Here is a 27,120-nt window from a genome sequence, read left to right as displayed (position 1 = left end):
AGGAATCTTTAAACATTTGAGCACCATCTTAACTATTTCTCTTAATATCAACGGTTTGATAACAAAAACGCAACATTGTATCCTTATCTGAATTGGGTTCAACATAACTAAGTAAGATAATTATAATATATTTCATCCAACTCGTAGGATTTTCATTCATTTGAAAAATGAATAAGTATTAAGCATTTTAAGCAAAATCTACAATCTTATCCAGTTTCTCAACCTTGACCTTATTTTGTTTTCTTCTTTCACCCGAAACAAAAAGGATCATTTCTCATTTCTCATATATATATATATATATATATATATCACCTGCGTGGTGCAATAAATTTGATAGTTTACACATTTTCTAGTTTTCACCGTAATGTAAATAATCCTCGCAGTCTGCTCCCTGATTCGTGAGATTGTTTTCCCGGCATTGCTGTGACCAATGATGACTTGAAGTATTTTAAGTTCAGATACTGTCTCTTCGTACTATATGAGCTACTGTAATATTAAAAGTGTTACCTTAGTTTCATAAAAGGTTCTATAGTATTTATCTCTTTTTGTATCCTGGCTTCGAGATCTTTATGCAAGATATGATTTAACCGTTGGAACAAAGGCATCAACATTCTAGTCTTTACTCCAAATTAACATGACAAAACTAATTTTAAAAGTTTAAGAAACGGATGTCCAGCAGCGAATGTCTCAAGCTGGCCGTGCTAAGTACAATGGACTTCAGTATGTGTCCTTGAAATGGCCTTGTTTATAGCGTTATTACTTCGCTGTCGCGCGCATGTTGTTATCTTCATCGATTTACAATTGAATCTCGCATACAGAACCATTTTAGCATCTCGATGAACGTCAAATGTTATAAGTTGCTTCTCCTTAAAAATGTTCAAGACGGTGGTATTTGATTTAATATGTTTTCTTATAACTATTTCCATCTTGAAACGTGTTTGTGAATGCCAAGGGATTTCGCCACCTGCATTTCTTAGAATTGGCAAGTATTCATTATTATTATTGTTTTGAAATTTTCGATTGACTTTTTGCGTTGACTGTACTTTCCTGTTTTTAAAGGCGCAGTGTTCTCTGATCGACTCCAAGCTGACTATGAGACAGCCTTTAAACTTGCCATTGAAAACATAAACGATGACACATCACTCTTGCCAGCCACCCAGCTCAAAGTTATTGTCAACAAATCTGCTACGCTAGATGCGTTTAGAAATATTGAAATGGGTAAGAGCTCTGTCAGAAAGGATGTTCAAGTTATTATAATATTTTTCGAGAGTCATATGGCGCGCTACTACAGTTTACGGTATATCTCTCTCGTGGTTGTAGATGGGCATAAACATTGTCAAGTGCACTTCAGCGACAGGATAAGCAAACTAGGAATAGTTTTCGTTGCTATGAGGCAACTCAAGCAGTTCATATTATGTTGGTTAGAATTTTTTTTACACAAATACATTCTGTACGCAAGTCTGAAGTTTCGAATTCAGCATCATAATTTTAAACATAATGGAATTTTTTGGGGGTTAGGTTTCTTGCAATAACGTTTTGAAACACAATTATAAAGCAGCTCCCCGCAGTTTTAATGTCTTTAGTAAGAGAAATTTGCATTTAAAACTGTTATCCTCCTAAAACCAAAATTTTAATGTAGAAGAGTGCAGCATACTAGAGGCCAAATTTCACTATCAGACATGAAAGGGAAATGATACTCTATTGATTTGGATTTTGAGAGTTATTAGGTTTTTACCTGGCTTGTTCGAGGCTCAAAGATAGTATGTGCAGCGATCTTGATGACCAGTGCGAAGAATACCCTTTTTCCACATCATACGGGTTTTATTTTCGCTTGATCTCTTTTTCAGGACGTTCCTAGTATCTACTTGATAACAGAAATAAATCAGGGTATTCGTAGTAGAAAAGCTAGTGGCAAAAACGAAAAATTATTTGTTGTATCAGATAAAGGTATCTATTTGAAGTTTTATTTCACAATTACAAGCTCATTCCCATTGGTGTCAGTTCAACATTCATTAAGTTTTTTTAAATTATCTAGTTCAGTATCTTTTGAAGCAAGGAGTGGTAGCAGTAGTTGGTCCAATGACATCAACCGGCGTCAAGTTTACCCAGCCCTACTGCGCAGGCTTCAACATACCACAAATTGCTCCTGTGGCCACAGATCCAACCTTCTCATTCACACCGGCTAACTTTCCTTTCCTTGCTCGCCTCAGTCCGAGCGACAGTATTCAGTGTCGGGCCTTGGCAGGGCTCATATCACATTATAACTGGACTCAATTTGCACTGTTAACTTCCAAGGATGACTATGGTTTGTGCAATTAAATACTGCTTTTTAATTATTCATTCTGTCTTCGCATGTACTTCTGACGTTTTTATTTGATAATGGAACTTCGCTTAAACAATCCATGACTTTCAGAGGTGAATCGAATTCTTAATTCCAGTTTCATGATAGATCAATCATTTCCATCAACCGTTAATTTTTTTTACAACTTATATTAAAAAATTTCAAGAACGAGTTGCTTATTAAATCTCTTTTAGATTCTTTCACTATTCTCATGAATGAGTGAATTACCTTTATTTACTGGAGTAATTTACACTTACAATTGGTTTCAAAATTAGCCGTGTCAAAAATCGATGCTGTGAAAAAATAAACGCTATATTGTAATGGCTTCAAAATACTAAAACTACAAAAATTAAAGCTTAGACGCAATATTAAGTCATGTTTTTAAAATAACATAATAATATTGTTAAAAACCGTTTGAAAATATTTCGAGTCTTAAGATTCAATCTCTATTTGGAAAGACATTCTAAGCTTTTGAACAGTGATAACCAAAATATCATTTTAATGAAATAGTTTTAAGTTTTGGCCACTTCATTTCGAATTTACTACCAAGGTTGTTACAAGAGACCTTGTCACGGTTTTCGACGCCATCTTGAAGAGTAGGCAAACGTGTGAAAAATTACAGTGTTTGTATGAGAATCTAATGTCGAATAATTTCCGTATAACGGCTGTCTGAAAAAAAATATGAATTGTAAACTAAAGCTATACTCCTAAGGATTCTGCTGAAAAAAATTGAGAGCGTTAAATGCGCTAGAAGACCTAGAACCACTTTCTTAAATTTTCTATACATTTGTCTGTAAGAAATTCCCGGGAAAAATTACAGACAAATATATGGAAAATCTAAAGCAAGCCTCTGGAGAAATTTAAGCACAGTTACGCCCCAAAAATGTTTAAGTACAATCCTTTGCTTTGTAGCTTTAGTTTACAATTGATATTTTTTTCAGAAAAGCCGTTTTACGGAAATTATTCGACATTAGATTCTCATACAAACACTGGAATTTCTCACACGTTTGCCTACTTGTCAAGATGGCGTCAAAAATCGTGACAAGGTCTATTAGGTCTACATTTGTTTTCCTTTGTGTTGTGTTGCCAAACCCACTAAGTCCCGTTTATACCTTAAAGTAGTGTTTTTTTCTGTTGGTGAATCCTTTTTTTAAAAAACAGTTTTATTCCATCGAAAGTAAGGCCAATCTAAACTTGTTTAGTATGTCTAATAGTTCATTATTTGTCCTGTTTCTAGGCATAAATGGCCTTTTAACGTTAAAGGATATTGCCAATCAAAAGGGATGGAAAATCACAGCGAATGAGCATTTTGATCCTGTCAGTGACTTCAGTAACCTTGACGTAAGCCCGCAGTTGGAAGCGATACGAAGAACTCGAACGCGAATTATTGTCTTGAACACAATGGCACGATACACTGTCGTTATACTGTCAAAAGCTTCACAAATGGGAATGCTGAAAGAATGGGTGTGGATTGTAACAGATGGCTCTACAAATACGGTAACAGCTTATAGTAGATGAAATAATGAGTATATGAATTTCATAGTTTGATCTACAGGTTAATCATCACAGTTAAACACGCAACTCATGCAGTTGCGAAAAAAAAAAAAGGACTGAAAACCTTCGAATTCCCCACCTTTCCCCTAGAGAGTTTTGTCCCCTATTGTTTCAAAAGGCTTTAGAAATGATGGCAAATCAGAATCTGTCAACTGAGCAAATGTTTGGTGGACATTAGGAGCCAACTATTTGACTTTTGAGGGGTTTTGGGTGATTACAGAAAAATATTTCCTGCAGACTAATTTCGAGGGGAAAAAAGCATGCAAAGAAATTACTGGGAAAAACAATATCCTGCACTGAAAAAAATATTACTCATGACGTATAATGCTGAAAAAAAATCTTACAGCGTCATGTGGGGGAAAAAATTTCTAACTCCAGAGGTTTAAGAAAAAATTATTATCTCAAAATCACCCATACCCCCCTCCTCCACATACGTCCAATGGTCATGTTAACCATTAGCGGGTGGAGGAAGAAACGGATTTGACACCTCAGTAAATGTCATCCATCAACAAATGGCTGGCGCGCGTTAATCAAGTGGTGGTTTTCAAGACTAAAGTTTTGCATTTCGAGATTGAAAATACGCCAAAGAAATACACAAATGGAAAGAGAAAGTTCAATGGAATGCTCAGTTTCCTTTTTGTGGACAAACGAAAGCTTTTCCCTATGAAATTGTCTTTCGAAGAAATCAACCTTGTTTACACACGGCGGATAGTAGCGCTTGGCTTGTTTTGAACCCACCAAGGCAGAGAGGATTCTGAAGAATCTTGAGGTACATTCTGTACTTTATAGTCAAGGAACTAAACGTTTTTAAAAGAGGAGTTCTGTACATTTTGACATCGTCGTGAAAGAAAAACCAGAAAATGTGCATTTGAAATTGATTTTTTACCATGTGCTCAGCCGATTTAACTTGCGTGAACGTATCCACGATCCAGTTTTTGTTACGCAAATTGCTTTTTAGAATTAACTTTTTTTTTTTTTATTAAACATTTTCAAGAAATTAAGTTATTTATCTGTCATTGTTCATTCATAACATTTAGCTTAAAAAACAACCGTGAGATTTTTAGAAACACTTCAGACGGGCTACTCTCCTTTCTTGAATATTATGCATCAGTGAATTCCAGCTGCGCCCAGTACGTGTCGATATAAAATTATTGACATTAAAATTAATAGAGCGCTGCAACGTTATATGTTATGAATAGTTTTATAAATATGAAAAGATGTTCTTCAAATAATATCAACCGAAATGGGCGCAGGTGGAATTGACTGATGCATTAAAACTGTACATCTTCCATTTATTGCTATTCATTTTCTTATTCAATTATCTGCCATTGAAGAATTTTGCAGTGTGTAGAATTCAAGAATTTCTGCAGTTTTGCTGCCCTTTTTCCATAACTCGTACCCGGAATACAGCTGAATACCGCTTGAATGAAGTTTACTGCATTTTGTTTTCAGTTGTTCGTTTACGGCTTTGTTATAATTTTCACGCTGAAAAAGTGAGCTTATCTCAAATATGAAAGAGTTGTCCTCTATTCTAACGACAGACTCGTCGGCTTTTCGCGGTCGAGTTTGTCTACTTTTTTTTTTTAAATGCAAAGTTGTAAGTTGCAGCCAGTTACAGTTAGTAGCGAAAAGATTATCGTTCGCTTTCCTATGTCTATCCTCAAAGAAAATATTATACACCTTACGGTAAAGTTTTCTTTCAGATATTTTGAGGTATAAATGTAAAGGCTACACATAACTGTTTGTCCGGGCCCGTTAAAAAGAATAAAGAAGAAAAGAAAATATAATGGGCTTACGGGAAGACAAAAGTTCCTTAGTCGCCCTGATTTTTCTTTTAGGTCTTCCCTTAAACACAGAAAAACCGACTCTACATATCGTAACATGTAATTTGCTGTTATTGAAGAGACCTACAATTTCACAATTTTTTCAATTCAGGTCTGTTTGCGGGACATTTTTTCTTAATCATTTAGCCCCTCCTTCAAAAGGTGAACTCATGCCGAAGGCTGACCTGCAGTTCAATTAATAGGGATGTGAAGATTTATTTTCTTGACTTAGAGTTCATGTTATTACTTTTACTTTGATTTGATTGCTTTTATCATAAGTATAGAAACGGAGGCTTCGCTTTTAGCCCTGGCTAAATCTATCTATTATACTGGGGAATGAGGAGGATGGAATTATGAATATATAAATTTCATATATTTGATCTGCGGAGTGAAGAAATAAATTGAGAGAAGGTCATCAAAGTTTTAAACACGTAACTTACGAAGTTGCGAAAAGAAACACAAACTTATTGTAAATAAAATACAACTTACGAGCTGGGTGTTTACACTGTACAAGCCCATACAGATCGGACGCGAATGTTTTACCGTGCTTGTAAGCAAAACTGAGAATCTATAGATCTGTTTGGAAAGTTTATAAATACATATTAGTTGAGCAGGAAGTGGGTGTGTTAAAAATTAATTACACTGTATTAAGTTTACATACTTCTAACTTTTGATTGGTGGTAACTTAAATGAATAATTTATAATTTTACATGGCTATAGAATTTGGAACTGTACAAAAAATGTTGCAGCTGGTCTGCACTTATAGTGTGATGTTCTATATACTACTAAAAAGAAAACAAAACAACAAAGCACAAACCTGAAACAATAGCCAGAACCCAGTTTTAATCTTTGGCTTGTTTTGAACCAACCAAGGCAGCGAGGATTCTGAAGAACCTTGAGGTACATTCTCTACTTTATGGTCAAGGAACTAAACGTTTTTAAAAGATTTGACATCGTCGTGAAAGAAAAACCAGAAAATGTGCATTTGAAATTGATTTTTTACCATGTGCTCAGCCGATTTAACTTGCGTGAACGTATCCACGATTCAGTTTTTGTTACGCAAATTGCTTTTTAGAATTTACTTTTGGGTTTTTTATTAAAACTTTTCAAGAAATTAAGCTATTTATCTGTCATTGTTCATTCATAACATTAGCTTAAAAAACAAACGTGAGATTTTCAGAAACACTTCAGACGGGCTACTCTCCTTTCTTGAATATTAATTATGCATCAGTCAGTTCCAGCTGCGCCCAGTGTTGATATAAAATTATTGACATTAAAATTAATAGAGCGCTGCAAAGTTATATGTTATGAATAGTTTTATAAATATGAAAAGATGTTCTTCAAATAATATCAACCGAAATTTGATTCAATAACCAAAAAACGTTGATTCACATCGATAGCTCCGGTTTTCGCTATGTAATTCTGGCTTGATAAGCAATGAAGAAATGCACGCAAAAAATCGAGAACATGCCTTTATAACCCTCTTCAATTTATTCCTGTCCTTGACAGATGTGCCAATCTGCTTTTTTTCCAGTAAAACCATGTGTATAGTTATATTCTGATAGGAAACTGCATACGTGTCAAAAGCTCGGGAATAGTCTCGGGGTTGGCAAATGCCCAGCCCTGGGCAGTGCAAAATTTACAAATTGCCCACAGTAGCCCGTGGTGGGGGGAGGGTGGGGGGGCGGGGGGTTCTGGGCGTTGCTGGAATTGACTGATGCATTAAACTGAAGCATTAAAACTGTACATCTTCCATTTATTGCTATTCATTTTCTTATTCAGTTATCTGCCATTGAAGAATTTTGCAGTGTGTAGAATTCAAGAATTTCTGCAGTTTTGCTGCCCTTTATCCATAACTCGTACCCGGAATACAGCTGAATACCGCTTGAATGAAGTTTACTGCATTTTGTTTTCAGTTGTTCGTTTACGGCTTTGTTATAATTTTCACGCTGAAAAAGTGAGCTTATCTCAAATATGAAAGAGTTGTCCTCTATTCTAACGACAGACTCGTCGGCTTTTCGCGGTCGAGTTTGCCTATTTTTTTTTTTAAATGCAAAGTTGTAAGTTACAGCCAGTTACAGTTAGTAGCGAAAAGATTATCGTTCGCTTTCCTATGTCTATCCTCAAAGAAAATATTATACACCTTACGGTAAAGTTTTCTTTCAGATATTTTGAGGTATAAATGTAAAGGCTACACATAACTGTTTGTCCGGGCCCGTTAAAAAAAATAAAGAAGAAAAGAAAATATAATGGGCTTACGGGAAGACAAAAGTTCCTTAGTCGCCCTGATTTTTCTTTTAGGTCTTCCCTTAAACACAGAAAAACCGACTCTACATATCGTAACATGTAATTTGCTGTTATTGAAGAGACCTACAATTTCACAATTTTTTCAATTCAGGTCTGTTTGCGGGACATTTTTTCTTAATCATTTAGCCCCTCCTTCAAAAGGTGAACTCATGCCGAAGGCTGACCTGCAGTTCAATTAATAGGGATGTGAAGATTTATTTTCTTGACTTAGAGTTCATGTTATTACTTTTACTTTGATTTGATCGCTTTTATCATAAGTATAGAAACGGAGGCTTCGCTTTTAGCCCTGGCTAAATCTATCTATTATACCGGGGAATGAGGAGGATGGAATTATGAATATATAAATTTCATATATTTGATCTGCGGAGTGAAGAAATAAATTGAGAGAAGGTCATCAAAGTTTTAAACACGTAACTTACGAAGTTGCGAAAAGAAACACAAACTTATTGTAAATAAAATACAACTTACGAGCTGGGTGTTTACACTGTACAAGCCCATACAGATCGGACGCGAATGTTTTACCGTGCTTGTAAGCAAAACTGAGAATCTATAGATCTGTTTGGAAAGTTTATAAATACATATTAGTTGAGCAGGAAGTGGGTGTGTTAAAAATTAATTACACTGTATTAAGTTTACATACTTCTAACTTTTGATTGGTGGTAACTTAAATGAATAATTTATAATTTTACATGGCTATAGAATTTGGAACTGTACAAAAAATGTTGCAGCTGGTCTGCACTTATAGTGTGATGTTCTATATACTACCAAAAAGAAAACAAAACAACAAAACACAAACCTTAAACAATAGCCAGAACCCAGTTTTAATCTTTGGCTTGTTTTGAACCAACCAAGGCAGCGAGGATTCTGAAGAACCTTGAGGTACATTCTGTATTTTATGGTCAAGGAACTAACGTTTTTAAAAGATTTGACATCGTCGTGAAAGAAAAACCAGAAAATGTGCATTTGAAATTGATTTTTTACCATGTGCTCAGCCGATTTAACTTGCGTGATCGTACCCACGATCCAGTTTTTGTTACGCAAATTGCTTTTTAGAATTTACTTTTGGGTTTTTTATTAAAAATGTTCAAGAAATTAAGTTATTTATCTGTCATTGTTCATTCATAACATTAGCTTAAAAAACAACCCTGAGATTTTTAGAAACGCTTTAGACGGGCTACTCTCCTTTCTTGAATGTTAATTATGCATCAGTCAATTCCAGCTGCGCCCAGTGTTGATATAAAATTATTGACATTAAAATTAATAGAGCGCTGCAACGTTATATGTTATGAATAGTTTTATAAATATGAAAAGATGTTCTTCAAATAATATCGACCGAAATTTGATTCAATAACCAAAAAACGTTGATTCACATCGATAGCTCCGGTTTTCGCTATGTAATTCTGGCTTGATAAGCAATGAAGAAGCACGCATAAAATCGAGAACATGCCTTTATATCCCTCTTCAATTTATTCCTGTCCTTGACAGATGTGCCAATCTGCTTTTTTTCCCGGTAAAACCATGTGTATTGTTATATTCTGATAGGAAACTGCATGCGTGTCAAAAGCTCGGGAATGGTCTCGGGGGTGGCAAATGCCCAGCCCCGGGCAGTGCAAAATTTACAAATTCCCCGCAGTAGCCAGGGGTGAAGGGAGGGTGGGGGGTCTGGGCGTTGCTGGAATTGACTGATGCATTAAAACTGTACATCTTCCATTTATTGCTATTCATTTTCTTATTCAATTATCTGTCATTGAAGAATTTTGCAGTGTGTAGAATTCAAGAATTTCTGCAGTTTTGCTGCCCTTTTTCCATAACTCGTACCCGGAATACAGCTGAATACCGCTTGAATGAAGTTTACTGCATTTTGTTTTCAGTTGTTCGTTTACGGCTTTGTTATAATTTTCACGCTGAAAAAGTGAGCTTATCTCAAATATGAAAGAGTTGTCCTCTATACTAACGACAGACTCGTCGGCTTTTCGAGGTCGAGTTTGTCTATTTTTTTTTTTTAAATGCAAAGTGGTAAGTTGCAGCCAGTTACAGTTAGTAGCGAAAAGGTTATCGTTTGCTTTCTTATGTCTATCCTCAAAGAGAATGTTATACACCTTACGGTAAATTAAAGTTTTCTTTCAGATATTGTGAGGTATAACTGAAAGGCTACACATAACTGTTTGTCCGGGCCTGTTAAAGAAAAAAAGGAGGAAAGAAAATATAATGGGCTTACGGGAAGACAAAAGTTCCTTAGTCGCCCCGATTTTCCTTTTAGGTCTTCCCTTAAACACAGAAACACCGACCCTAGATATCGTAACCTTTAATTTGCTGTTATTGAAGAGACCTACAATTTCACAATTTTTTCAATTCAGGTCTGTTTGCGGGACATTTTTTCTTAATCATTTAGCCCCTCCTTCAAAAGGTGAACTCATGCCGAAGGCTGACCTGCAGTTCAATTAATAGGGATGTGAAGATTTATTTTCTTGACTTAGAGTTCATGTTATTACTTTTACTTTGATTTGATCGCTTTTATCATCAGTATAGAAACGGAGGCTTCGCTTTTAGCCCTGGCTAAATCTATTTAGTATATACTAAAACAGTGGATAGTGTTTTTCGAGCGCTCTGATTGGCTACCCAATCAGTGAATATCCTGCACTATTCACTGATTCACCTCCAGTTCCTCCGAGCGAGCAACGCCAAACTCGCGTAAGTTGCGAGCAAAATGCCTTCCCGGTTTTCTGCCGTAAACAAACAAACAAATTTCACAACTAATCAAGCAAGCTGTTTCCGAAATACACGAAGAAGATGACGAAGTTCGGATTGGAAGTTTTAACAGGTAAAGCTTTGTCTTTTTGACACTAATTTATCGATAAAACTGGTGAAAAAGTTTTTGTTTACAAATGCAAATTAAGTTTAAGTCTTGCTTACTTTATTTAGTTGAGTTGTTCATAAATAAGCTTCAAACTAAATTTAATAATCTTTTTTTATAGAATGATTTTAAATACAGAAAGAATTCACAACTCCTTTTGAAGAAATTTCCCCGCAAGAGCTAAACAAATGCCTTGAAAAGTTTTAATTGTCGGCAAGAATAAAGCGACGGCCGCAGCCGCCCGGTCATTACGCGCCAAAATTGTAATCTTTGGCAACAGTATTTGAGTTAAAAATCATCATTTTTGTGCTCAATGATCTCACTGTTTTAGTATATACTAAAACAATTATTCACCTCAGTGTCGGTGGCTAGTCGTGGATATTTACCTCACTGCTTCGCAGTTCGGTAAATATCCAGGACTAGCCACCTCCACTTCGGTGAATAATTGTTATCTATTATACCGGGGAAAGAGGAGGATGGAATTATGAATATATAAATTTCATATATTTGATCTGCGGAGTGAAGAAATAAATTGAGAGAAGGTCATCAAAGTTTTAAACACGTAACTTACGAAGTTGCGAAAAGAAACACAAACTTATTGTAAATAAAATACAACTTACGAGCTGGGTGTTTACACTGTACAAGCCCATACAGATCGGACGCGAATGTTTTATCGTGCTTGTAAGCAAAACTGAGAATCTATAGACCTGTTTGGAAAGTTTATGAATACTTATTAGTTGAGCAGGAAGTGGGTGTGTCAAAAATTAATTACACTGTATTGAGTTTACATACTTCTAACTTTTGATTGGTGGTAACTTAAATGAATAATTTATAACTTTACATGGCTATAGAATTTGGAAGTGTACACAAAAATGTTGCAGCTGGTCTGCACTTATAGCGGAGCTCCCGCCCGCGCGAAGCGCGCGCGCAGCGGAGCACCATGGGTAAGAAAATTTGGTAAACTATCCATCCCAGAAAATTTGGCTATGACGTAGCGTAAGCCCGTCCGTACACACACTTCATGTAAGCCGATGTCAAATGTCACAGTAGATCTTGCACAACTTGACTAGCCTCTTAGTTATGTGAGCCATCCGTATGAGTACGATTAGATTGACAGCTGTCAAAATCAGACATCCGCTGACAATTATCACATGACCGTCTCGCGGGCTCAGATAAAAGACCAGTCGTTTGCCCCCATATATAAGCTGATATAATATGTGACCCTCCACAGGAATTTTATGCTAAAGGTGAAAGCACGCTCACGACACGCTTGCACGACACACTTAGCGTGCCGTAGATCACGGATATGCGCATATTAAATTGAAAAAACAAAGACGGACACACTTGCCTTTGTTTTGGTAAATTTATGTCACGGTAAGTGTGCGAATTATAGCACGCGTAGCGTGCAATTTGTGTAAGACACGCTGAACACGCTTGATTAGTAAAACTGCTAAGATGATAAAAAATGGCTTGGGTTTTCAGAGGATTTAATCAGCATTGATAACTGGTCGAAGTGAATCAAAGATACCAACTGAGACCGTTTTGGAATTTTATCGTAACCGTAGCCATTTGAAAATCACCACTTAATGGTGTCGTCTAGCCTGGAATTAACGCGAGATCAGTGTAAACCAATTCCTACGGCTGTTGGCTGTTGACTGGAATCTCAAAGAGGCCTGCTATCGCATGCGAGGCACTGAAGTTATGTCTAAAATTATAGTTATGCCACCGGAATATTTATTAGCAGTAATTCACAGAGAAATGAAGTTGAATAAATTAGTTTAATTTATTTCTTTAAGCCATGGTGGGACGAACGAAGGTAATTAAATCGGCGAAACAAAAACTGCCTAGAATTTTCTATAGGTTGAAGAAGGCTAAACATTTCTAGATGACCGTTCCATGCATGTTCAATTTTCGAAGCTTATCTAATAAATTCCTTACGATTTTCTGAAGTTTAATTTTTTCCATTTCACTCCCCAGGTTAAGCTATTTTTCGTAAAGAAAGGAATCCTAACATTTTCGGAACCGAAAATACGATAAACATTCTCACTTTCCTAAAACTTTCAATTGGACGCTAAATTTTTCGGGAAAACAATGTTGAAGCCCTTTTAATTTCGAAAAGACTGAAGTTGTCCTAGGATGCTAGGATGCATTTAGGAGGAAATCGCCGTTAGGTGCCCCTGACGAACGAAGCGCTATCAATTATAATTTATGTGAAGAAATTATCTCGTTACGTTATGCTAAGACGAATCAAGCGCTGTAAACGTCTACTGGCGATCCTGGCACTTGATGATTTCTATTTGATCGCTGCGATTGCTGTGATCGGCGAGAAAGTGACTTAATTAAGTCCGAAAGATCACACTTTCTGAGAAAATTGCAAATGTGTTTTAAATTAAGGAAAGTTAAGATAACCTTTGCACAGTTTCGTCAGTAAACATTTCTGGAAAGAACTTTGATTTTGCGATGCTAATAAAGTTCTACCCATAAATCCAGGAGGTTCCAACGTTCACTGTTTATACTTTTCAAGCGACAACGTATTTTCCATCAGATATTATCACTGCGATCGGTGAGGTAGAACTTTTTCTTTCTCGATAGTTACCAAAAAAGGGTGCCGTTCATTATTATTTACGGTTCCTTTTTGTAGAGGAAATTTATGTAGCTTATAGATAACACGCCTTGCGTGCTTTTGCGCACACTGAAAGCGTGTTGTGCTTTTTCGCACGGAGCTTTTGTTTAAAAACTTTAACGAGCTCTTTTGTTCGACTTGCTCACGCTTAATTGTCTCAAGTGTGTCCTCTGAAACAAAAGAAATTGCTAATGAGGCAAGATTGTAAGCGTGCTAAACCGTGTTAAAATAAATTCTTTTGTTTTAAAGTGAAAGCGTGTCGTGCGCGTGCTTTCACCTTTAGCATTAAAATCCTGTGGAGGGTCACATATGTCACACTTACCAATTCAACATAAAAACGAAACTACGGCGGTTAAGGCTGTCAGTTGGCTGACAGTCGTTTAAAGTTACACTGGTAAGCCAAATTAAGGTCAATTGACAGCTGTCAAAATGGGACATGTGCAGACCGCTATCAGAAAACTAATAACGAGGGCTCAGGTTCGCTCAGGTACACAATCTGGCATTTTCCACTACATGCCGGACGGAAATGTCCTACTCACACTTGTAGTCTGTTAATTCGAATATTCGCCATTCTAATGAAGGTTAATTGACAGCTGTCAAACTAGAGTATACGCTGACCATCATCACCTGAGTGGATCGCGGGCTCATTTTTCTATCTATTAGGTCACGTAGTGTTTAAAGTTTTGCGCTGATATTTTATTTGATCACGGGCTCAATTCGAAGCCCCATAGCTTTATAGAAAATCTCTCCATCCTAGAAAATTCGGCAATCACGTGACCGTACACCGACCACCCGACCTTCCGTCCGTCCGCACCACAGGCATACCAATGTTTAATCTCACACTTTCTAGCTAGTTTGGGAGCCTGCAACCTGATATTGTACATCCATGTTTTGATTAATTGACAGCTGTCAAAACAGTGTTTCTGCTGACCAGTATCGCCTGACCGTATCGCGGGCTCAGGTATCGACCCTCTGAGTTCGAGTAATATTTTGAAGGTATTTGCTGACAAGTTGCTACTTTTCAAATGATCGCAGGCTCAAGTTCAATTTTTTTAAAATGCATATGAAATAAGTCGTGTTTCATGAGCCGCTCTTTTAAAATGTTGATTTCGAACTGATCTCGGACACGAAAATTCAACCGGCCTTTACATTTACATGCAGGGAAGGCAATCGCTTTTGAGTTTCCTCACTGTCACGCGTTGATCGCGCTCTACGTCCAATTTTTATGTTATGATTGGTCAAAATTTGACAGGTGAGTTTATGCGGAAAATTTTTGCAGCGTCTGGAAACTTGCTTACTGATAGCTGGAGCTGGGAGAGTTTTGTGTCATCTTGTGATGTTATAAACTGTCTTTTTCTACTTGGTGTACAAAATGAAATACAGCTGCTATCAAGATTGTTCTGTGATTCGTGGCTGGTTTGTTTATTGCGCTTTTTGTTGACAAATGCACCGCTTGTCAAAGTCATTGGAAATCCGATTTCGGATGGCATCGTTTTCAAAAATGAGCTTACTCACTTGCCCTTGCTTGAGGCGTAAGAAGGTTGAAAAGTCTCAAGCGATTCTGGAACACTTGATGACCTTCAGAAGCAGCATCTCGACTGGTAAGCTTGAGCCATTGTTGTTTTTGATGTTTTTTTTTGTTCGGTTTCTTGAAGTCGAGCGTATGGTTTATGCGGCTTAAGTTAAAACACGAGCAATGATCTAACTTACAATAGTATCAGGTTTAAAAAGCCTTTAGACATTTTTTGACCCGCAAATTCAAAGAAAAGGTTCCGAAGATTATTTAGTTATGATTTTGGCTGTAAACAGAAAGCTCTGAGCGATTTTCTTGCCTCGAGTTCATCTTGAAAAAGAGCGAACACCGGGAAGCCGGCTTAAAACATAAATAAGTATGCTTGCCTGACTCATGATTTTCTGAGACACTTTACTCTCAATACTTCTCTTCGTGAATGAAAATTATTGTCTCTGCAAATTTGGTGCCTGTCAAAAGAGAGAACCCGTCCGGCTGGCCGAAAAGTGATTTTGGGAATTTTTTTTATCGTTTTCATTAAAAGCCCATAATTGTTACCCCGCATATCACATAGGACCAGACTTTTCTAACAGAAAACGTTTTATAATTCAATGCTATAATTTGTTGTGCAAAGGAGGCGCGTGCTTTGATCGTCGTGGATGTTGAATGAGTGCAAATTCTCTTGCAAAATTGTGAAAAACTGCAGCATTATAGGTTTAAATAGGGCAAAAAAGAACAAATTCTGTCCGAGGTCTGTGTACTGTTTACCTGAGACGTGATGAGAAAACGTATGTTTAAAAGTCTGGTTTACACGCCACCAGATTCGTCGCCAAGCTTTACCAGTAAACTAAACTTGTCGAACACAAAAAATCCGGCCTGATTTTTATTTTGGCCTCTCTTTTTAGACAGAGGAATGCAACGTGTGAATTGGCTGCCACCAAGGACTATCGTGGCGCATGTGTTTCTTAAAACTATATTTCGGGGTTGTCCAATTATCCATAGTCTCTCTAACGGAGCAATGTTGGAGAGACTGGTGAATGCCACATTATGATGCTACAGCTAATGCAAATACAATACACGAATAGGTCTATTTGTTTTCCAGGCCTAATCTACTGTGATCGAACATGATTGCTATTTTTCGGTGTACAAACAGTACAAATAACTTGATGTAAAATTTGTTTCACTCTTGGACGGTCAAATTCTGATTTTTCTCTAAAATCACTCAGCCTTTACCTCAAAAGTCAAATGAATGTGCCCTGATCTGTGGATTACAAGTTTATTGTTTGATTTAAATTATGAATTTATTAACGGGAGCTTCGCTTTTAGCCCTGGCTAAATCTATATATTAGTGTGATGTTCTATATACTACCAAAAAGAAAACAACAACAAAACACAAACCTGAAACAATAGCCAGAACCCAGTTTTAATCTTTGGTGAGGTTGAAACATGTTCAAACACAAATTTCAGTTATTTCAGCTGCGAATTCGCAATGTTCTATCTATATATCTAAGTAATCTGCAAAGGGTATATTCCATCACGGCAGATGTTCAGGTGTGCATGTGCTTATGTTAAAAATACAATTACAGCGTCAGCGTTTTTAATGATGGCGAATGACGGCCTTTTTGAAAGCCTCTACGGACTGCTTTTCAATGACACTATTTGGTCTGCATAAACTGGAGGAGTAAACAAATTTTAATTGTGCAAAATTTAAAACAAAATATGTCTTCTTTTTAGGACTGGAAGTTGGTCCCCGGGGACTATCCACTCCATAACTTTTACGGTGTAATTGGTACACGACCATCATTTGGCGCTGGCAAGCTCTACCCAGAATTCAGTACAAAATGGAGAGCAAAAGGCTACGGACAAGTCAGTGTAAGTGTTTCCGAGATATCCTAACGTTAACGATAACGACTCTAACCATATCACGGGGGTTGATTATGATAGTCCAGGGACGTGTAGGGCAAATTTGTGAGGGTATAATTTGAGGCTATGCTCACACTATACCGGATAGCTTTTGCCCCCGCACGAAAACCATTCTGGATTTCACAGCGGTCAAACGAGTGAAATTTGCAAAAGTTAAGCGAAATACTTCAAAGTTAAGGTTGCTACTTTCACTATCGAAAGTTTAGGGTATTACCAACATCCTGTTAGTTTACTAAACTTTTTAAAAGTTTACTAAAAAAGTTCTAACTGATTGAAAACCGATGCTGACGTTATTATCGGCGCCATTTTCAAACATGATTCTCTTTTAGTGCGAAGCGTTTTCAGCGAAAAAAGCTCAAAATTTTGAGAAAAATGGAAAGATAGTTATGTTGACTAACTGATTTATACATCTTTGCCCATTTTTCTCTAACTGTTAAATGAAATCCCAGCAATAGAAAACAAAAATAGCGATTTAGACGTTTGACCGCGGTGGTATACTGGATAGGGCTCCTGTGACGGAGCGAAGCTGTGCCAAGTTGCGCAGACCTCTAAAGTGGAGAGTCACTTTTCGGATAGGTGATCATGCTTATCGGATAACTTTTCGTGTCCGCACGAAAAGTTATCCATTATAGTTTGAACATAAACTGAGTCGTTCTGTAATTTGTTCTCAAGGAAGTAAATATGAAATCAAGAGATCAGCGGCTATTTTGCCACTTGACTTCTACAATCACGCGGCAAAAATGAGTCGTCGGCATCAGATACAGAGTGAAGTAGCGCGAAACGCAGTGCCTTTCTTTTGGTTTCCCTGTTAGTCGTCAGCGCAATTGCGCGGATCAGTCAGATCTTCCGCCTCGTCACTGTGAACAAATTTCTATGAATTTTACGATCACAATGATAGAAATGTGATGGTGAGTTTTAAGCGTGGGGTACATGGGAAATATGTTTATTCAGTCAGTGACACGGCGGTTCAAAAAATTATTTGGCGGCATCATGTTACTTTACAGAGTAGCGAGGCGTGAAACACTGTCCGATTGTCACTTGTTCGATGTGTGGATCAATCGGATCAAGCACCTCGTAAGTGTTAAAAAAGCAATTACACACAAAAATAACCTTGAAAACATCTGTACTTTTTCGCAGACACCTGGGGGAAAGAGTTACGATGCGGCATATGTCGTGGCGGTTGCGTTGGATCGAATGATAAAGCATGGGGCTAATGTCAAGGAAACCTCACTGGGATTCAATTTTGACAGCGAAGACACCAGCAATGTTTGGAAACCAGGGAGAACACTTATGGAATACATTAAAAATGTACGTGGAGGAAAATAGAACATTTAAATGTAACATAAAGGTTTTCAACAGGCCTTAATTTATCTTTTCTTTTTTTCTTTCTTTCTCCTCTTTTTTATCCAGGTATCGATGGATGGTATAATGTCACCGCTTTCGTTTGATGAAAATGGTTCCCCCGTACATGCTGAATATGATATTGTTAACTTCGCAAGAACTGGATTCATTCAGGTCACCAAGAAAACAATTTTCTTTTTTATTCTCTTTATTAGTTCACTTTAAGCGACTTATATTTTTGTTTCTATGCCTGCCATTCATTGCCTTTGTTCTGAGCGTGCACATCAGGCCATCGCCGTTTCATTCTGTGATATTGTGACAAGTTTAATAAAGTTAGATGAAACAATCACCACGCCTGGTAAGAATCAGGTCTAAAACTCCAAATGAAATTAATAATTTCACAAAGGCATATTTTTCTTTAGACTGAGAAATGTCTGACCCCCAAGAAGAGGGAAAGGCTTGAAACTTACATGGGATCAGTGACAACAATAACGTGTCCACTTCTAAGGCAATGATAAAAGAGTGGTAATTAGTGATTAGGCAGAAAGACGCACTTATATGCTCAATGTTTTGTATACTAGGGTCCTTGTTTGTGCTTTGTTATTGGTTATTAAGAAAGTTTTTATTTATTGTACACGTGCAGGTCGGTCGCTGGAGCTCACGAGATGGAGTAGTGATGGATCCTCGGAAGCCTGTCTATTGGCTTTCAGGCTCTGTAGCAGTTCCGAAAGATAGCTCGGCAGTTGTTGAAAACACAACCATTAGGGTAGTCACTGTGATAGTAAGTATCCGTCAGTTTAGTTATTTTCATTTTGTTTATGTTTTTTTAATAGCCTTGTTTGTGGCTTCTAATCCATTTTCGTTTTATGCCTCGCTGGAGATTTGCAACTACCACTCCTTAGTTGTTTTGAATCTCGTTACGTCGACGACTGGACGTTACAGTTCATAATGAAACTCAGTCAATGGTTGCAACCATCATACTAGACGTATCAGCATCGTGAATTTCCTCATTATCCTAGTTATTCATTGATATCTTTTTAAACTCTTATTTCGTTGACTGACAACATTTAGGTAGGTATTTAGGTATTTTATTTATTTGCCACACGATTACGATAATTACAAAAAGATGCCAAAAAAAAAAAATGTAGGAAGAGATGGCGAGGAGGCCTAAAAGAAACTATAGAGCTTATGTTAATTAGGCCTCCTCAATTACAATTTTTCGAAGATAGTATAAAAATTACGGCGACGGATACAACATAATATGAGGTGAAAAATTAAACTAATCAATATTACGGAAGTTTACAAATGTTGAATATTAAAAGGCTTTTTCCCAAAATTTTTGTTGGAGTATACTAATAATTATTACAAATAAATGCCTTAAGTGCTCTTTTAAAGGAGAAAGGTGAGGAAGCGTTGATGATGTTGGTGTTTAAGGTGTTGTAAAATTTAGGTCCTTGATAAAAAACGGAAAATTGTTTGGTTCGAGTACGACAGAAAGGCAGACGAAATTTACACGAGTTTCTTGTATTATACGAATGAATTTGACTTTGTAAGGTAAATTTACAATGAAATTTTAAAGGTAGAGTATGGTTTTGATAGGAGTACATGAATAAGCCTAGTTGTATTAAGTATATATCATGAAATTTTAAGATACCAAGATTTTGAAAGATGGGATCAGTATGTGCATCGAAAGTTGTTTTAGCTATAGTTCTGATCACTCGTTTCTGTAAAATCTCAAGACGAATAAGGTTAGTTCTGTAAGTAGAGGCCCAAACTAAGTTGCAATAAAAAAGGTATGGATAGACTAGAGAAAAATATAGTGTTTGTAAGGTTTTCGTGGATAAATAGAAACTGGATTTACGAATAATTCCTGTGCATTTAGAAACTTTATTGGCGACGTGTGAGATTTCAGATTTCCAATTTAAATTTTCATCCATGATTACTCCCAAGAAAACTGTTTCTTTTACTTGATCAATTTTTTGATTATTAATTAAAAGTTGAATAGTTTGATTTGTACGCTTTTGAGATGGTTTAAATACAATGAATTTGGTTTTTTTCAAGTTTAATGAAAGCCTGTTAGCTCTAAACCATATTGACAACTTATTTAGCTCAGCGTTCAGTATATTAGTAAGGCAGTCTTTATCCTTGTGAGACACAAATACGTTTGTATCATCAGCAAATAATATCAGTTGTAATATTGTTGACGTGTTGATTATATCGTTGATCAAGTTTATCAAAATAAGATGGAATGATTGACTGTATCGAAAGCTTTCGAGAGATCTAAAAAGACACCAACCGCTAATTCACCATGATGAAATTTTTTCATGCAAATCAATCAAGGCAAGCGTCGTAGAGTGGTTTTTCCTGAAGCCGAACTGGTTATCACAGAGAATATGTAAATTAGTTAAATAATCATACAAGCGATTATAGATGATTCTCTCTAGAAATTTTGAAAAGCTTGGTAGAACCGAGACAGGCCTATAGTTGGTGAATAGTGACTGGTCATCAGCTTTAAACAGTGGTACCACACGAGCTATTTTCATTTGATCTGGTACAACGCCATGAGCGATCGATAAATTCATAATGTGAGCCAGAGGTCCCGAAATGATTTGAATGGATTCCTTAATTATAGACATTGGAATATTATCGTATCCAGCCGCTTTCCCGGAAGCAAAAGATTGAGCAATGGTAATAATTTCATCCTCTGTTGTTGGGCTAAAAAAGATTGACTCTCGAAATGATCCAGATAGAAAATCTTTATGTGAACAAGGAGGAGGCTGTATCTTCTTTGCGAGGTTGGGACCAATACTAGAGAAGTAGCTACAAAACCTATTTGCTACTTCCACTGGATCAGAAATCTCCTGACCGTCTGACTTAAACATTGACTTCGAAAATCACGGATTTTCCGAGGCGGAAACATTTTATCACATTAGGCGATTAACCTACCGAGAGGGAAACTTTTGACAGAGTATTTAGTATACAGTACAAATAATACTGTAAGGTAAAGAAATTTGTGTGGTTTTAAATTGTAAATGATTGTAATATATTAATAGAGTAGCGTTGCTATTTGCGGCTCAGCACAAAATGTAATTTGTGTTCTTGACAAATGTAAACTGCTTTTATTGTTGTAGTAACCAAATGTTACATTACTTCGTCTAGGAAAAACCATTCGTTTTCGTCAAGCAATCAAAGAGTGGGAAGACGACTTACGACGGATTGTGTATTGACTTACTTGAAAAGCTTAAAGAAAAAATGAAATTCAGGTACACGATAGAAGTGTCTCCTAATAATGTGTATGGGGCGCCAAACGTGTTCTCTGGGAAGTGGAATGGAATGGTCAGACATCTCATGGACGATGTAAGTAGTATTAGACTAGCCTTTTTATATCCCTAAGATCGCTTTAAACGGATTGGCAATCATGTCTACAGCTGAATGGCTATGAGATCCTTGAATCTAAGGCTGTAGAGTTCTCTTTGGCTTCAGTGTGCTATAGAGTGGGAGACACGGGAGCTACGGGAGGGCCTACTACATGTCTCAGTATGATCTGTTTCTGCTACTTCAATCTACACGCCTTCCGCCGTCACTGACGAGAAGTTTACTCTGAACTTCATGAAATATGAAAATTTCTACTTAATAACTAACGCGCCTTTTAAGTTAAAAAAAATGAGTAAAACTGTCTTCCGACTTACGTAACAGAGCTTATCTGTTTCCTCCAGCTATTTCGCCGAGTTGTTCGTCCTGAAATCCCCGTTCAATTAGATTTTTTATATAGTTTAATTCAAGGTTTATCGTAGTGGTTAGAATTAGCTAAATACCACAATTTTTATTTCTCACAGAAAGCCGACCTTGCAATTGGTCCTTTCACAATCAGTTCCAGTCGACAAACAGTCATCGATTTCACTCAGCCTTTCCTAGACGTTGGTCTGTCAATAGTTATGAGGAAAGAGGAGGACAGTAAATACAAAGTGTTTTCGTTTCTCCGTCCATTTGACTTTAATCTGTGGTTGGCAATAGTTTTTAGCACTTTAGGTGTCGGTGTGTTTCTGTGGTTCCACAGTACTTTCAGTCCGTATGGTTACCATGGAAGAGTGGCTCAGGCAAGCGACCAGAGAACTGTTAAAAGGGAAGAACTGAGAACCAAAGGCTATTTGCGGTTTTATAACGCCATTTGGTCTTCGTTTGCCTATTATGTCAGTCAAGGTCCTGATGTTTTACATCCGGTATCATTATCTGGAAGAATCGCTGTGGGTGTTTGGTGGTTTGCAGTACTGATAATAGGTATTTATCAAGTGTTTAAAGTAATCATCTTAATACAAAAATCTAGCAAAGCCTAAAAGCAGAGCTCCCGTTAAATACTGAATACTTGATACCTTTGTCTTTATCTCTATTAACCCGATGAAAAAATTAAAAGATCTCAAAGCATGTGTCATCTTGATAGGAAGTACATCAGAAGCATTAAAATCATGGCAGATGAAGGATATATCATTTCGACACCTGTCAATCGTCTTTGAATAGAATAATATATATCAATTCCAATCACTATATACTAAAACATCGGATAGTGTTTTCCGCGTGCTCTGATTGTGCGACCGAAAGATCGTATTCTTGTTATTTAAATATTGTGTAAACTGATGTGGAATTTCCCGTTGGCTTCACCCTGACCCTCACGCTACTACCAAAGGTTTTTGCATGCGTCAATCCCCTATTTACGTACCTTACTGCTCCGATCCGCGCACGGGCTTGAGCTTCACTTTGAATTTCGAAGTCTTTGAACGTTTTTATGTGCCAATATTCTGAGTGGAATGAGAAGAGACGAACGATTTGGCCCAAACCGAAACTGCTATCAAGTTCATGCGTTATTTTAAACTGAAAAAATCCTTTTTTCATTCGAAGGTGCCACATATACAGCGAATCTGGCATCATTTTTGATCGTTCAACGATTTCAAACCCCAATCCAGTCAGTGGAAGACCTGGCACGTCAAACTAAGATCGAGTACGGAATCCCTGGAGAGGGTCAGACACAAACATTCTTCCAGTCTTCAAGTATTCCAACCTATGTCACAATGTGGGAGTATATGAAGTCAAGTGGCACAATCCTCAGGAATGCCACGGAGGGAATAAACAGGGTCCGAAAGGAAAACTTCGCCTTTATATTTGATTCGCCAGTGCTCGAATATCATGTTCAACAGCCACCATGCAACACTCTCCATACGATGGGAAGGTAACTATATTTTTTAAGACCCCCTTTCACAATTCTAAAGTAAGGCTTTTTGCTGTGAACACGGCGAGTTTGTGATTTTAATCTCATTGATTACTTACTAGTCATTAAATGAGATATTGTGATCGCCCAGATTTACGTTTCGCTGGTGTACTATAAACCAGCTAGCGTCTTTCACTTGGGTTTTTTGCTGCCTTCCCGCAGTGTTGAGTTTGACTATTTATTGTCTACAGGATTTTTGGCAAGTTTGGTTATGGTTTTGGCCTTCAGAAGGATTCTCCATTTACTCAGCATTTTAGCGTCAATGTTCTGGAGCTCCGACAGAAGGGCTACATGGAAACAATGAAAACAAAATGGCTGAGTGGAACGTGCGAGAAGGACACAGAGTCACGTAAGTGGTCTCATTACCTTAATCTTAATATACAAATATGCAAGTCCTTGGCGGCACATGAGATACTTTGGGTATAAATGGAAAATTGTTTTGTGATTATGCGTTATTACCTTGCTATCCCAATATTTAGTTCACTACGTAAAAGATCTTTAATAGGTCAACCCTCTTTCTATTCCCTAGGAATTGAAGATTCTTGGATCAATTTTGGTTTCTGGGAAACTGCCCACCTACCCCTCCCCTAAGCTAACATTAACACTTACTTCCCACTTTGGGCAAAATGATGGCTAAGGGGAGGGGTAGGTGGGCAGTTCCCCGGAAACCTAAATTGATCGATTCTTTATATTACCTTCCTGAACAACGGGCGTTCCTTGCGTATAAAGGATCGAAGAGAACAATGCTATCACACACTCTATAACAAAATAAGGCAACAAACGGAGAAACATTTTTTGGCCGAATTAAGGTGGCTGAACACAGTTTTGGCAGTTTCTGAGTATAGGTCATTTGACAAATTGTGGCAGGAGAAAGGTTGCAGCTCACAAGCTGAAACTTGGCAAGTGAAAAATCTACTGATGAAAGAGTTTGACTGACAGGTAAAATTTGACGCTTTCGTAGTTTCCATGGCAACGTGAACGATTAAATACAACCTTAAAATTTCACCGTTACTCAGTTTACATAAAATTCTCTCATTAGATTTTCCCATAAACTCGCACACAGCTTACTATAATTAATCATTACCATTTGAAACTTATTTGACCAAATTTTAACAGAGGGGTTTTTAGATAATCAATAATATAATTCTATCGTAATTATTAAATGTGTTACAAAATTCGTCTGTTCAACTTCCATTTTAAAGTTCTCATCATTTAAAATACAATAAAAGTAAAAATTTTGCCAAATATCACAAAATTTTATAGAGTAGATTTTGAGAAATCGTCGTCTGTGTACCAATGCTTTTTTCGCCGCCATGTTTGTTTGTCTAATTTAAAACACGCACTACCGCTGACCGCCCGCAAAACTGTGTTCAGCCACCTTAAGGAATACCCTGAGACTTTTTGGACACATAGCGATTCAAGCAATAATGTGTTTCTTATGTTTCAGAGTCCGCCTCTTCTATGAACACATCTGGGGATGTGCTCACGTTTACAGACTTGTCAGGTGTATTTTACTGTGTGATTTTTGGTATGGTTACCAGTGTGCTTGTGTTACTCGGCGAGCTTTTTATCGAGGCTCACAAGGATACAAGGCAAAATAACAAAGAGGTAGTAAAGACTGGTTGATATATATTTTTTTTGCAGATGATAACTAATAACTGCAGTTATAAGAGCTTTTATTGTAGGTCCTAAGAGGAGAAGGAGTCATAAATATAGATAAACAAATCAATAAATCAGTCATAAAACAAAAAAATAATAATAATTGTACTTTTTGGACAGATCCCCCTCCAAGATGAGCTTTAACGGCAATGTAGCTTCAGTTTTAAGCCTATGAACAATGATGGCTATTGACGGTAACGATATAATAGCAACCGGGTTTTCAGTTTTGAACGAATGTAATCGATTTCCTTATATACTATGTACCTATTTTTTTCTTCAAAATAGCTTAAAATCGACTAAAACAATCATACAATACCTTATTTTACAATTATTTCGTATCTGAATTCTTAAAATAAGGTAATTAAACTTTTGCTTGTAAAACTATTATTGTTTTCATCATCTTCATCGTCATCATCATCATCATAGAAATTATCGTCTTCATTATCAGCATTAGAATCATCATCATCATCATCATCATCATCAGGGTATAACTAGTAATTGCAGTCTGCTTCAAAGGCCACCAACTTTTCCGTCCGTGAGTCCTTTCGAAATCAGATTGTTTTTAGATTTTAGTGTTATAATCAAATTTACAATAAATAAATGTTTTTTATCATTATTATTTTACTCTAGGCTCGAATAGAGGCCCTGAAGAGACGCGTAATAACATCATGGCGAGCGTACCAAGGAAGGACTCGGTCCAGTCCTTCCTCAGTCGACCCTGTAGAAACTCAAGGAAAGGATTATTCTGATTTATTTCCTCGCAGGCTTTCAACAGAAGAACTAAGCATTGAAGATTTAGAGAAGAGGAAAAGTAGCCATATGAATGGTTTTGTAACTAAGGCCAACGATGAAGGACGAGACAATGAAGAGAAATCGAAGGGCTATAGGAAAAGTTCCGTCGTGTAGCCTGTTGAGAGTATGAAAAGCAGCAACGCAAAGACTAGAATATCTAAAGTTATTAGATAAAGCTGGATATGGGGAATATGAAAAATTATGATGATAGAGGAATTTGCTTTGCCTTATCTGAATCTTAGGGCCTCGCAGGTTAACGCTTTCGCAAATCTGAATATTTTATATAGTACGAAAGCCGAATTCATTTGTACTTGTTGTTGAGCTCACAAATGCAGACGATACCGACGTTCAGTGACATTTTTGTATTAATTTTGAGCCAAAGACTTTTGATCACGTCAATTATTCGTTCTTCTCAACGTGGCTAGCGTTTGAGATCACCGGTCAGTCATTTTCTTGCTCTTTAGCTCGCAAAGCCACCAATTTTTTGTGGCGTCATTTGTGCAATGCTTTTATTCAGCTCTGGAGGAATGGCCGAAGTATTTCAAGTTTCCGGTCAGCTTTAGTGTTAGCCGGTTGTAATGGCCGAAAGTTGACTGGTCGATCTAAGCCAAGGAGAGGTATTTTAAATGAATAATAATGAAAGTGATACTATTTCTTGCGACAGTTTGACATGAAAGAGTAGTCAGGGCTACCGCCTCTACAATTAGTACCAAAACTGCCTAGTAATGTAAAATATGTACATATGAGATTGTTATTAACGTAAACATGAAAATTGCTTTGTTTTTCAGTTTACAAACCTGCGTCATGCTGAATTTGGTAAATCTGACAATTTTATTTGGAAAATGACCAATTTTAAACGCATTGGTGGCGTAAATTAAGTATTGTCTCTTTTCAACAGTGGCCTATCTTTTTAATTCAAAACTTGAGATATATCTGATCTTAAGATAGCTTGGACAATCCACCTCTAGGTAATCAATACCTTTAAATATTGGCGTAATCATTGAACTTCCAAATTTCATTGATGAACCATAATTATAGTTACATAGCATCATTAAGTCATTGTTAGTAGCCAAAACTCAATCAAATGGCATAGAATTTCCTTTTTTTGTTACAAAAAAGCAATCGATGATAAA

At 36.9% G+C, this 27,120-nt stretch overlaps 1 protein-coding gene across 1 annotated transcript; it reads left to right on the top strand.

Annotated features, from left to right (window-relative positions):
- Positions 1-668: 668 nt before the first annotated feature.
- LOC140926230 (glutamate receptor ionotropic, kainate 2-like) lies at positions 669-26,226 on the top strand. Its single transcript, XM_073376005.1, has 14 exons — positions 669-720; positions 1,060-1,218; positions 2,036-2,305; positions 3,579-3,838; positions 16,747-16,884; positions 18,073-18,243; positions 18,346-18,450; positions 18,920-19,057; positions 21,436-21,633; positions 22,113-22,554; positions 23,170-23,497; positions 23,728-23,885; positions 24,984-25,144; positions 25,826-26,226. The coding sequence occupies exons 1-14, from the start codon at positions 669-671 to the stop codon at positions 26,099-26,101; spliced, it is 2,856 nt and encodes a 951-aa protein (XP_073232106.1). The 3' UTR covers positions 26,102-26,226.
- The last annotated feature ends 894 nt before the right edge of the window (positions 26,227-27,120 follow it).

This window comes from Porites lutea, chromosome 2 (assembly GCF_958299795.1).
Source record: "Porites lutea chromosome 2, jaPorLute2.1, whole genome shotgun sequence".
In the NCBI taxonomy this organism is placed as follows: Eukaryota; Metazoa; Cnidaria; class Anthozoa; order Scleractinia; family Poritidae; genus Porites; species Porites lutea.
This window is presented reverse-complemented; position numbering and strand designations above follow the sequence as displayed.

Excerpts from the sequence above, each read along its gene's own strand:
- LOC140926230 (XM_073376005.1), top strand. The coding sequence starts at position 669 with ATGTCCAGCAGCGAATGTCTCAAGCTGGCCGTGCTAAGTACAATGGAC. Across the intron at positions 721-1,059 it reads GCTAAGTACAATGGACTTCA|GCGCAGTGTTCTCTGATCGA; the intron begins GTATGTGTCCTT and ends CTGTTTTTAAAG. Across the intron at positions 18,244-18,345 it reads TTATGGAATACATTAAAAAT|GTATCGATGGATGGTATAAT; the intron begins GTACGTGGAGGA and ends TTTTTTATCCAG.